Raw genomic sequence first — 13,243 nt, forward strand, 5'->3', positions numbered from 1 at the left:
AAACGCCCCGGTGTGATGGTTGCTCTGCATCAGGTGGCTGGACCGGCCGTCACACACACACTACATCTGTTGGTCTTACCTCCAGTGCTGTAATCACTGCCGCCTTCCACACGCACACACTCCCACGCCAACGCATCTTCACGCAGGCTGCCACACGCCACCGCCACGACCTCTCGGGCACGATGGATACCACCCAAGGGCCTGACCTCAGATTTAATTTTGCAGGTCAAAGGTCAGGTCCTCATGGTGTAATCAAGAGGTACAACGAATCCATCCCTGCCCCAGCCACCGTTTACAACACTCCCACCTTCTCTTCACCCCAGATATACCCACCTTCTCTTCACCCCAGATATACCCACCTTCTCACCCCAGATATACCCACCTTCTCACCCCAGATATACCCACCTCCTCACCCCAGATATATCCAAGAGGTTCTTGTATTGGCTGCTTCCAGAAGATGGCCACTTCAGCTGCAGTGTTTATGGCGTCCGCTGCTTTTGAAACGCACGAATATATAGCTTCGTGAAAGCAGTTGCTTGCGTGAGGTTGCGTTGGACAAGCACATGCAGTGTATATTAGCATGTAATGCTTACCGTCACACGATCAGCATACCTCTGCGTGCTTACATAAGAAAAGCACACATTGTGTGTGTGTGTGTGTGTGTGTGTATTTCAATTTAAGCATATGTAATTGCAAAGCATTGTGCGTGTGTTTGTATGTAATTACCTAATTGCAGTGTCGCATTGAGGGCCTCATTTTCTCTGTCGTGCAACTTTTTAGACTATTTACTGTCAGCATTTACAGCTTCGTCACTTTCCTTACTCCCTTTATCCACTACTCTGGTACTGTAAAAGTATTTATTGACATCTTATCTAACAAGTTTCATGTTGTGATCTCGGGTTTATCTCTATTTGAATCTTTGGAAGAACTGTTCACAGTGTTCGACATCTTGAAACTTGTTTAGAAACTTGGATGTTATGATCAAGTCATCACTTACTCTTCTTCCTTCCATGCTGGGTTAGTTTATGGCCTTTAACCTCTTGACTGTAAATGACTTTGTCTTTCTCGTCGTTACTCTCTTCTGGACCGTCCCTGGGCAGTTCCTGCTGCTTCATTGGTGTTATGAAAGAACCTGAGAAGCCAAGTGAGGACATTCCCTCAAAGGCTCAGTCCTCTGTTCTTAACTCTACCTCGCTAACGCGGGAAATGGCGAATAGTATGAAAAGAAAGAATATATATATATATATATACATAAAGGCATGCTGTGCGATTCAGACCTCCTCACCTGTCGCTCACGTATATCGATTATTGGTAATGAGAGAGAGAGAGAGAGAGAGAGAGAGAGAGAGAGAGAGAGAGAGAGAGAGAGAGAGAGAGAGAGAGAGATCTACTAAGTGTTTCTTCTGTTCAAACGAACTTGTTCGCCACTTAAGAGGTCGTACGACGCGAGCAGCTTGACCCGGACCTTCCTTCGTGTGGGAGGTGCGTGCACACCTGACCACGTCACAAGGGAATCATCGTGTCATGTGGCCGGGCCGCCACAGTAGCTGCAGTGGATGGTTAAGTGTTTGTTTCCCACCAGCACTTTGTCTCTCGGTTATTTGCGAGTTTACGATGCCCCGTGAGTGTCTTCCCTCCCTCCCTCCCTCTCTACCCCTCTCCCTTGTTGATGCCTCTTGGAGTCGTCAGGGGTCTGCACCTCCCACGGCCCGAGCTGGGCCGAAACCCACATTAACCCCCACAGCCTGTCTGGTGTGGTACACTATGCAGGTACTTGTCCAATGCACTCTTAAACTTCTCTACCTGCATACTTCTGTTTCTGTTGGTAGATGGCAAGGTGTTTGTTTACCTTCATACCTCTGTTTCTGTTGGTAGATGGTAAGGTGTTTATGAAGTCTTGGGCCCTAGGTGTTTGAGGTGTCTCTCTCAGTTTGTGTATAGCGCAACTTTGGATTCAGAGTCCTCCCTTCCTCCTCCTCCTCCTCCTCGACATTTTTATCATTATATGAGATGTCCGCAGTATGATCACCGTACAGTAACTGCCTTCCTGGTATAACCACCAGATTTCACTGATATTGACCGAATTGACGTGTTGACGTGGATCCGGCAGATTAGGCGTGTTTCTGGGTCACTTGGGCAGGACACAGACACCACAGGCAGCCCCACGGCCTACCAGCCACGCCATACCACCACCACTCATGAACATAAATATATTTCCAGTCACGGGAGGCCACACCTCCTGGAGCCACATTTGGCCACACCCTCCCGGAGCCATAGTTGCCCCCCCTCCCAAGCCACAGTAGGCCATACCCCTTCGTGCTCTTTAGAGACTCGCCAGGAAGGTGGTCCTACAGCAGAAGTATGGATCGATCTCATGGACAGGGCGGAGCATGCTCAGTAAAGCAGCTGAGGTACACGCCCCCGGCGGACTCCTCCAGTGGTGATACAGGCAGAGATGATGCTGGTGGTGCTGCCGCATGGGAGGCCCTGCCCCGCACACCAGCTGAGCCAAGTGTGCTGGTGCAGAGACAAGGCCTTGCCTCAGGCCCGTTCGTTCTGAGGCCGGACATACACATATACACACACCTCCAGCTGGTGCTTGATGAGGACAGTTATTGTGAATAATGCAGAGAACGTGCCGTATTAACCCCCAGTGCATTTTAGGGTGCTTGAAGGTCTGTGGCTCAGTCAGCGCTGTAGGATATGGCTTGTCAACGTCTCTCATTGCTTCTCTCATAGCGAATGTCCTTTGGTGTGAAGGACAGTAGTTGTAGTGGCTGGGTCTTTGAGTGGTGTATATTACGACGTTGAGTCGTGATCAGTGCCTTGACGAGCCTTGAACTGTTTGGTTAGTAAGGACCCCAGGACGTTGGTGCATCCCTGTAGTGTTTGCCAGTACGAAGACGTGATCAGTGAACAATAGTAGTGCACAAGACAGAACATTTTTGACTCCCAAACAGAGTCAGAAAAGTGATACTAGATATTAACGGTAATGATGGCTATTGTTTGGGATGATCAGTGAGTACAGTGTTGTTAATACTAGTGGCTGAAGGCGGTGTTGCGTCCTTGTGTATCTTGGTGTGTCCCTCTAGTGTGTTACTAACCATAAGTATTAGTTTGTATAGACATGAGTTCCCTGCTCCCTCTTACCATGACTCCGGTGCCCTACCCTCTGCTGCTGCTTGTAAGCAGTCTAGGGTGTGTGTTTCGAGTCACAAGTGTTCCATTATTTATGTTTCACCTGAAGGACCCGACACTTAACCTTTTTTTTTTTTCGTTTGCTCGATCCTTGTCTTTACTTTCCGTTTGTGATATGCTTTACCTTCACGTTGTTTGGTAAAGATGTATGTGATAGTAGTTGACGTAGATGTTTGTTAGTTAGATTGTGGTTGATAGCATTGTGTACCAGCAGAATGCTGTAAAACTTGTCAACGCGAACTTCCTTGTACGTTACGAGTTGCGAGGTGAGTGTGGCACAAATGGTCACATCGGGTGGTGTTATCTTCGGGTGGCCGGAGCACACCTGTACTGTGACCCCTGAACACCATCCCTCACCACATCGGTATAGCCCCTGGGTCTAATGATGGCCTGGTCTTTTACCCTGACCCCCTAAGGATCAAGTCAAAGGTCTGGCCATCATACCCAAGGGTCGCACCGTCGTGTTCAAGAGAGCTAAGGTCCTTCGTCAGTAGCCGGTGCGGGAGTGAGTGACGGCGGGTCAGTCAGAACGTAAACAAGCAGATAAGGAAGCACAATGTGGTCATGGGGATGGCGGCGGCAGCGGTGGGTTTTTGTGGCGAGTTGACAAGGTCAGTAGTAGCACGTCGCACACCTCACCCCCTGTTCAGACCACTTCCCTGCTGCACCCGAGGGCTCGACACCACCACCAGACGAACGTCCTCAACACCGTCTCCCAACATATCGATACTCATCACCAAACGTTCAACTTTTTATTCACACCACACCACTCGCTGGGTACAACATCCCCCATCACTTCCTATTCTCTTAACCCTCCCTAAAAAAAAAAAAACGTATATTTGGAATATTGCAATTTTGTCGTACATGTACGTATATATACCCTGGGGAGCCAAGAGGCGTCAGCACACCTCCTGCTTATTACCGACTGTACTCCATTTAAAAGGAATTTAACAAAAAAAGGGGGATAAATGTACGTATTCCAGAAACTGTCAGTGAAATGCATTCTGACCCCTTGAAAAATAATATTTCAAGTATGAACTACGATATTTCTCGATAAAGTGTTGGGATTGTAATATGCTTGAGTAATGAGGCAAAGACATGAAGGTAATGATACTGATTTCTTTAGTGCTACACCAACAAAGATGTCTCCACGCTAATGGTGGACTTGAATGGGGAAACGCCTTCAAGTCGCACGGACAACCTACCATTATATACAGCAATTCTAAGATTCAAGGCAGACAGGATGCACGGCAGTACGACATTTTCAGTGTGGTCAAAGACCAAGCCATCATACCCCAGTGTTCGTGCCTTCGTGCGCAAGTGATTTATATTTCGTCTCCTGAGCAAATACTGCAACCCGGAAGCAAAGGCGAGGTCATCCCATGCCTGAACCTAAAGCTCACATTAAGACCGGGTTGAATTATCTTTGAAGTGGTTCATTAATATTGATAAACTAACACTCCTCTGCTAAACCAAATGACTGTACCATGCTACTTGCATTATTGTGAGCCCACATCTCGTGAATTGTTTTTCCGAGTGATCCTTAATTTGAAATAAACTCCAATATATATATATATATATATATATATATATATATATATATATATATATATATATATATATATATATATATATATATATCTATATATATATATATATATATATACATACAGTGATCGGTGTGGCAAGGGAGTCGATACAGTTTCATATGAAAATGATTGTGAATGATTTCGGGTGGTAGCCAGACTGAGAAACTCTATTAAATAGATACGGTGAAAACTCACTAAAAATTCTGGTCCATCGTAGGAGCTGTGATAGGTCAAAGGTTCAGCCGAGTTGTGATGGAAGTCCAGCATAGGAGTTGCGATGAATTCCCATGGTCGCCAGAGGAGCCATGATAGGTTCATAGACACCTCAGGAGCTATGATAGGCTCACAAGGTCACCTTAGAGCTTTGAAACGTTCACAAGGTCAACACAGGGAGTTATGATGGGTTCACAAGTACAGCACATTCTCCAGCTCATCACACACACACACACACACACACACACACACACACACACACACACACACACACACGCACACACACTGGTCCTTACCCCTCACTATAGTCAATACTTGCCTTTACATAGCGTTTATACACTGTATTTGGTGAGGATTTTGTGTGTGCTTTAGATTGTGTTTTTATTAACGATGCTTGTTATGATTCTCCGTTGCTTGAGGCACTAGGTTTAGTTGTGCATTGGAAGTTCAGAGAACTGTAAGATTCTCTCTCTCTCTCTCTCTCTCTCTCTCTCTCTCTCTCTCTCTCTCTCTCTCTCTCTCTCTCTCTCTCTCTCATCTCGTCTCGTCTCGTCTCCTCTGCTTGTGACTCAGTTATTTCCCCCCTTGTTTTTCATGGAAATAATGACGTTAGATGTAATATCCCAGCGTTGCTACACACATACACACACACACACGCACACACACACACACACACACACCACCCCACCTGCCCTCACTCCTCACTGTGACCATCTTACTCCCTCACTCCCCATCCTAGCTTTACCGACCCGGATCCATCTATTTAGAGTATAAGATCTTAGGATGCTACTTACCCCTCCTCCTGGAGGTGACCTCGTCCTACACCATCAAGGTCTTGTGTTATCTGTCTTTCCCCGGGGGCAGGCGTGACGTGTCTTCCTGATATCAGTTCCTGCCCATTGTGTGTGGCGGGCTCCTTGCAGGCACGTGCATTGTTGGCATTACGGCGGTGTTCCGCGGCTTGCCTCCCTGCTGCTCCCGTCCGTATCCGGCAGAAGCCCAAGGCCGTGTGCTAATGTACTGATGCAGCAACAGCTCCGTATGTAGTGGTGGTGGTGCAGGCTGCCAGCAGTATTAAACCAGTGTTGGTGAACTATAGAAAATGGTTGGGCAGAGCCCAGTTGGCCCTAACTGATGCGACAGAAGATGTGTATCGGCAGCCGGTCCGCATACAACTTGTGAGTTGACTTAGTGGAGTAAAGATATGAGGAAGTAAGCGAGGCTTAATGCTGCCCTACCTGAAGGATGCTGCTCATAGGTTGGTGAGGAAGGTAAGCTAGCTCTCTCTCTCTCTCTCTCTCTCTCTCTCTCTCTCTCTCTCTCTCTCTCTCTCTCTCTCTCTCTCTCTCTCTCTCTCTCTCTCTCTCTCTCTCCTACGTTTTGTGCATCATACTAATCGGGAAAATGTCGTGTACTTGGGTCTATCCTTTTCTGTTTTCATCTTCGGTAAATCACCAAGACTGTATGTAAGGCTTATATGTTTTTCTATCATGATATTTCAATAACAGTTCTCTGTAGATTGTGTTAAAATCATGTGTAAAGCTGTATCATAAGCTTCTTTAAGGAGGCTTTTGAGGAGGAATTGCAGGTTTTTACACGTGAGAAATTTGTGGAGGCAAATTATATTTTTATTCTCTATCTCATTTTGTTCTCGTGCGTGACCGTTGTCTTAAGCTGCGGGAGGCGGCTTAGCATTTTAACTCTCCTCTCTCTCTCTCTCTCTCTCTCTCTCTCTCTCTCTCTCTCTCTCTCTCTCTCTCTCTCTCTCGATCCGGGGCAGCGGGGCTGGCCGTGATGTTATGTTCCTCATGCTTGGACAGACATTGATGATGCGTCCGCCCGCGACCGACCACCTAGCGAGCCGCTCGGTCGCGTCCGCTTCGCTCAGGCTGTGGCCGCTGCTGTACCTTGTGGTGGCTCGGCCAGCAAGTTTATATCCATCTCACATCACCTGGTAAAAATTCGTCCTATTTATTGTGCCTCTGGGGAAAGTATTGCTGTCTTGCACGGAAAATAATGGAACGAGCCGGATCGTATAAAATGCGGTGTGTGTGTAATTAACTGTTCCTACTTTGTGGGGAGGGAGTTCTACACGTGTGTGTGTGTGTGTGTGTGTGTGTGTGTGTGTGTGTAGGAGTGTATGAGGATGATAAGTGTTGTGTGGCGCGTGTTGTTTCGATAATATATCGCCAGTGAAACAATGTGACCTTGATGGTTGACCGACCCCGCTGGTATTTTGTCCCGCCTCTTGGGGCTCGGCCGGTGACGTGGTGTTAAGAAAAAGAATGATACCGAATGTGGATGAAGAAAGACCTGTGGGTATATGCAGGTGGTGTAGTGCCTCTCTCATGTATTCATACTGAGTATGTGACTGTACCGATGTACGTGAGGTGGTCGTGATTATTTGGTGAAGGTATTCTCACACCGACCTGGGTTTCCTTACGTTGATAGAAGACCACCAGAGATTATACGTTACCAGGTTATCTGTGAATCATCTAAGTCTATACACGGCGATGTACAGGTGTGTGCCTTATCTGGGAGGGTCGATAGTGGGTACGGCTTATCAGCAGGTGGCAGGGTTGGTTCGTGTTGATGGTGTGTGGTAAGTGTCGGCTTCGCTGCCGGAGGTGCACGAACCTCACTGGCGAACTAATAGTTGATACCCAGAATTGTATGGTATTGACGTTGCTCGTTGGATCTGTTTTTCATTTCGTAAAGTGGAAATACGTGGGTTAAAGTTCCCGTGGTGGCTGGTCGTGTAATCCCTCGCCAATACTTATGCTGACACACCATAGCGACCGCTGTCTGGATGGATATGGGTATTAACTCACGCCCACGCCAGCCCGTCACAGTACATAAGGTAAAGATATCGGAGGCCACTCCTCCGACAAGGAGATACTGCTTTGATATGCTAATGATGTTTAGTAAATGTGAGAAGTGTGATTGGTAGGAAATTAAGATTTTGCTTCGCATCTGTTTAGTTCAGGTTTGTTTACCCTGTGAAGGAGTTACGCTGAAGAATTTCTGTTAAGATGGAAGTAGTGTAGAAAAAGGATTAGAGAGAAGGTTGACTGTATGAAAGGGATGGTTTTGAGAGCATGACGATAAGGGAGGCAGGTCCAGAGGGGAGAAGGCGAGGATGTGCTAACCTGGGATGAGGCTGTGGGCTAATGGATGTGGTGACGACTGGTGGATGGGGTAATGACCCGCTTACAGAAGCAGTAGAGAGCTTGTACCACCAGGCTGGCTCGGTGAAACGTCTGCCTTGTTCTCTTGATTGGAATTCCCCCGACGTTTCTGTGTAGCCTGCGGTTAAGTGCGAGTTAGAATTTTCCTTATTATTATTATTATTATTATTATTATTATTATTATTATTTTACTTAATAGGCTTTAATAGGAGGTAACTCTTGTGAATATGATAATCTCAAGTGAGGTAGCTGGGTAGGGTTAAGCTCCCACTTATACTAAGGATTAACCAGGCACTTGGGCCAAGGATTTGCCTGTGACGGGCTGAGTTGGGTGTATTTTTAACGAGCGTTTACTGGCAATTCGGGTAAAGGTCACTTGTCACATGATACGGTTTAGGCCACCTAGCTGCAGCCTACGGCGAGGGAAGTGTAGAGTCTGTCCTCATGTGTGGGAGGTTATGAGGGTAATTATCAGCGTAATAACTCATCTGTACTAAAAGTATAACATTACTGCCATGTAGTTTTATGTCATACTTGTACTCTTTACGACCGTAGACAGTACGCAAGCATCAGACATGCATAAGAACCACGCGCACACACACACACGAATATAAAAGTACATGGTGCAGAAAGTGCTGAGACACTAATGAGGGTACTAGGAGCCTTGAGATGTCACTGTATTACAGTCAGATGTGGCCGGAGTGGATGTGTCTGGTAACCTTTATCCTAATCCCTTGACCACGCTGGTGCAGTCCTTGAGCACAACGTTACGACCCACGGATACGATGGTCTAGCCCCAGACTCGACCCTTAAGTGCCATGGTCAGAGTACCGGGCCATAGTACTCAAGGGCCGTACCGTCGTGGTCGAGGGTTGTACCGTCGTGGTCGAGGGCCATACCGTCGTAGTTGAGGGTTGTGCCGTCGTGGTCGAGGGTTGTGTCGTCGTGGTCGAGGGTTGTGTCGTCGTGGTCGAGGGTTGTGTCGTCGAGGTCGAGGGTTGTGTCGTCGTGGTCGAGGGTTGTGTCGTCGTGGTCGAGGGTTGTACTGTCTTGCTTAATGGATTAAAGGAAATGAGCGGGAGGAGGCAGCTGTAGTGCCGCTGGAGTGAGGACGTTGCCCTCACTCAGGCGGGCTCCGCTGCGCGTGTGTCTTGGTTAGTGGCGTGAGGACTCCTCTCAACCTCCTGTAGGAGGAGGATCCCCAGTATTCATTTCGTCGCTGTTCGTGAAAATATTTTCTTTACAGCGGATAGATGCTTTCTGTGGTCTTTGCATGACCTAGTGATTTCTTCTCGCGAACCTGACGTAGGCCTGACACCAGCCACTAGAAATAGATGTATTTTATGTGAATAAAGTGTTAGCTGAACGCGCTCAGCACCACCATTACAGCCGCCGCCGGCGTGAATGTCAGTGTTTCTTAGATTGATTTCCTCCCAGGCGAGGCATTGCCACGTCTCCCATGCCACGCGAACACCATCCACCCTCCTGCACTTGCCTCTCGTTACATAAAGCTCGTCGTCACAAGGACACTGGCTGTCAGCGCGCGCCAGGCGGGAACCAATTAAGGTGATTAGCTTGGGAGTGGCTTTGTGAGTCCTGGGAACACCATTGGTAGAGGGGTGAGAGGTGCGTACCCCAAGTTTGGTTCCATTCTGAAGGTGGGGGAGAGGCGCCCTTGTCTGCTTCTAGTCTTAACCCTCCTCCTTGCCCTCCCTCCCGCGTGACACCCTCCGCCACACCTCACTCCCGGGATTAAATCATCGTACAATTACAGTCATTACACCCTCAATACTCTCATTAAATTCGGGGGACTGTGATTCTTTCCCCCGGTTGTGTTGGCAATACTTATACTTCCGACGCTCAAGTGGTTTGAAAGGAGTAACTGAGCGATTTACAGAATTACAGAGGGAAATGATTTTGAGGAATGACTCTGGACTTCAAAAAACAGTTGAGTAGTGACGATACTGACATCCGAAAAAGATTATAGTTGAGCTTATGAAGTGGGAGGAGTAACGAGGATGGGGGAGGGGTGTGTGTGTGTGTGTGTGTGTGATGGACTTGCTTGATGAACGGCCTGGACTCACGTCAGCTACCACTCCTCCCTTGCTACTCTTCGTATTTCTCAACATCCTCCCCGTCCTCTTCTTATCCCTCACAGCCTTATGAAGACATATATAAAGTAAGGAGAACTAATAGTTAGGTTCGTAATAGCGTAAACTCAGCTTAGGTGAGGAAGTCCATGTAGCTTTTGCAAGTAGGACATGATAAGGATCCTGTGTAGTCTCGAACTTAATTCGGGAATCGGTCCCCACAGAGATGAGGATAAGGAGAGAACGTGGTAAGTGTGTGTGTGTGTGTGTGTGTGTGTGGTGGGGATGGAGTCTTAAGTCGTTAGATATTGATGTTATTACCTGGAGCCGACGGTGACCTTGCTTTCGTTAACCAAACAAAACCTTAAGTGTTGACCGAAAACCTGTTGCTGCTCACGTTGCTTTCACGCGGGGGGGCTTCAGCGTTTGTTAAGTGGACAATGCTTCACCGTGAATGACTGTTGATTCACCTGATCTGAGCCTGACGTAGGCTGGCGGTTGTTGACCAGAGAGGCGAGGGTGGCCAGGTCCCGAAGACTGGTGAGGGAGATACTGATGAGAGAGGGAGTTTTTGATGAAAATATAGGCACGAGAAGAGATGATGATGACGACAGAGAAGAGTTTAGAATGGGTAAAGACTTTGATAAACGGGGTGGAATATGTTAAAGGTAAAGATGAGTAGAGAGACGTAGGACGATAGACGTGATGGGAGTGTGGAAGATACGTTGGCGTTGAGCTTGGCTGCAGCCAATCGATAGGGCAGATGGTAGTAAGGTGTGTGGACGAGGTGGGTGGTGGGTGGACGGTGGTGGGCTTCCGTGAGGCGGCCCACCCACCGCAGGCGCACTCTTTCTTCTGCACAGCTTATATAATACCTCTGTGGTGTACTGAACCACCGCCAGGTGAATGCATTAGACCTCCACCTATAATAAAGGTGCACTTAGATGTACTCAAGTGTTCCTATATTTCCATGTATTCTATGAAAAGGCAATGATCTAGGTATGAGGCAACGCTGGTCTCCTTATGGGATTATATACGGTGTGTATGTTGCTGTGTTTGGGAGAATGATGTATTGCCTCTTTAACATACTTTTGGGGGAGGGGTGGGTTCAGCTTACTCATGTCATGCTTGCGTGAGAACTGTTCGTACCCAAGTAACGCATGACGTGTTATTTCAATAAGGGTTCAAAGCACACACACACATTATATATATATATATATATATATATATATATATATATATATATATATATATAGATATATATATATATATATATATATGATATCCGTCAAATAAAAACATGATTTACGCGAGTAGCGGGTAGGATATGGCCTTGCGAAAGACTTCCAAGAAACTAAAATGATTGGGAGATGTGACGTAACGTGACGTGACTTGGGACTTCCCTCCTGGGAAGAGATCTGCTTCCTCTGTTGCTGCTCAAGGGGCGACTGAGAATCTGGCTTAAAATCACTTATTTCTCCTCCCCTCCTCCAAGTGTTTATCCTCTTGGCGCTCGCATTACATTCTTGTACCCATGGTCTATGTAGTGTTGCAGTCTCCATCGGTGGCTTTTTGCAGTTCTCTTTCTAGTATTCATTAGAATATTAGCCAGTGAAGTATGATATGGATGGCTACGTTGTTAATAGAACAGGAAGCAGAACAAACAGAATGCTTGTCTCTATCCTGGCTCCTGGCATGTCATGAGATTAGGCCCATATCTGAGGCTTAGACTCTGAGGCCAGTAAGGGTCGTGGTTGGGTGGCTGCGATGGGTACGTGGTTCCTAGAGGTGGTAAATCAATAGGCTCCTGTCCTCCCTAGCACTCCTTGCTGAAACACTCCCCTCGCCACACGAGCCCGAGTTACCTTCCCTCGAATCTCCTGCTTCGTATGCTTGTGTTAGGCATCGTCGTACCACACGAAGGGGTTCAGGGGGAGTGGACGCAATCATTGCAGTGGGAGGCGTGGCCAGAGTCGCCCTTGGTATTCTCCCTCCTGTTGCTGTTGCTTCAGTTGCTCCTTCTGCGAACCACTGTGGGACACGGGTTGACGCAAGGGACGTGGACAGAGGCGCCAACGCGACTTAGGCATTGTTACCTCACAGCACGGGTTAGATGTTGCCCCGCCGCCATGTAAGGGCCGACAGATGCCTGTCGGACAGGTGTGAGTGATGCATGAAGTAAACCCAGATGTGTGGATGGACTCCTCCCTGTGACTTCAGTGTATGTACGTGTGTGAGGGGGAGGAAGGCTGGAGGTGCCTACCTTAGGTGTGGTGAAGCGGACGATTATGGTACCCTGAAGTAACCTCGGTGTGTCTCAGGTACTTGTTAAAGCGACTGGGATAAACATGGGACACAGCGAGCTACGCAGGCGTATGGGAGATTGTAAGATGACCCAGTTTTTAGGGGAGAGTGTAAGGCGACATAGGTTTACTTAGTTCATGGCTTAAATGCCTCAGATTGACCTAGTTCGTGAAACAAGTATAAGGTGTGACCTAATGGACGAAGGAAGGTCTCCCGATAATGAGTTGATAGAGGGGTGTAATCATTACAGGTGGTAGAGATGAACGATGGTGGTGGGCGGTAGGCCGTGCGTGCGCGGCAGCCATTATAACCTCCAGACCACTGCCGATGTATCCAGCCAAGTTTATTTCGGGAGTCTTCTTGCTCCATGGTAGGGTTAGGTTAGGTTAGATCAGATCACCCAACGAGTATTTGCTTGAGGTTTACGCACTTCAGCTGCTCTTTTGTCCTTCGAGTTCTTTGAGGCCAAATGGTCGCTGGTATAATGGAGATTGGTAACCTCTCCTTTCTTGGTGATGTCCATGTCATGACTCCCAGGAACGTAAGTGATCGTGCCTGCATGCATGAATATGTTAGAACTCGTTTGGTGTGAAAGTTGATGGGATGGATGACATGCCTGGCTGGTGGGACAGTCGCATGTCGGCCTGACCCAGTTCCTCCT

The 13,243-nt window shown here is 47.6% G+C and overlaps 1 protein-coding gene across 15 annotated transcripts in view; it reads left to right on the forward strand.

Annotated features, from left to right (window-relative positions):
* Sarm (sterile alpha and armadillo motif) overlaps window positions 1-13,243 on the forward strand; it is a 652,833-nt gene that overhangs the window by 595,586 nt on the left and 44,004 nt on the right. Inside the window, exon 1 of one of the 15 annotated variants that reach the window (XM_071690660.1) lies at window positions 5,927-6,271. The exons of 13 other annotated variants lie outside the window; for them this stretch is intronic. In XM_071690660.1, coding sequence (XP_071546761.1) covers window positions 6,227-6,271 — 45 coding nt within the window. In that variant the 5' untranslated portion in view covers window positions 5,927-6,226. Of the gene's footprint in view, window positions 1-5,926; window positions 6,272-7,800; window positions 7,861-13,243 lie in introns of those variants that run through there. One more of the 15 variants, XM_071690658.1, reaches the window with a different exon arrangement.

This window comes from Panulirus ornatus, chromosome 48 (assembly GCF_036320965.1).
Source record: "Panulirus ornatus isolate Po-2019 chromosome 48, ASM3632096v1, whole genome shotgun sequence".
Taxonomy (NCBI): Eukaryota; Metazoa; Arthropoda; class Malacostraca; order Decapoda; family Palinuridae; genus Panulirus; species Panulirus ornatus.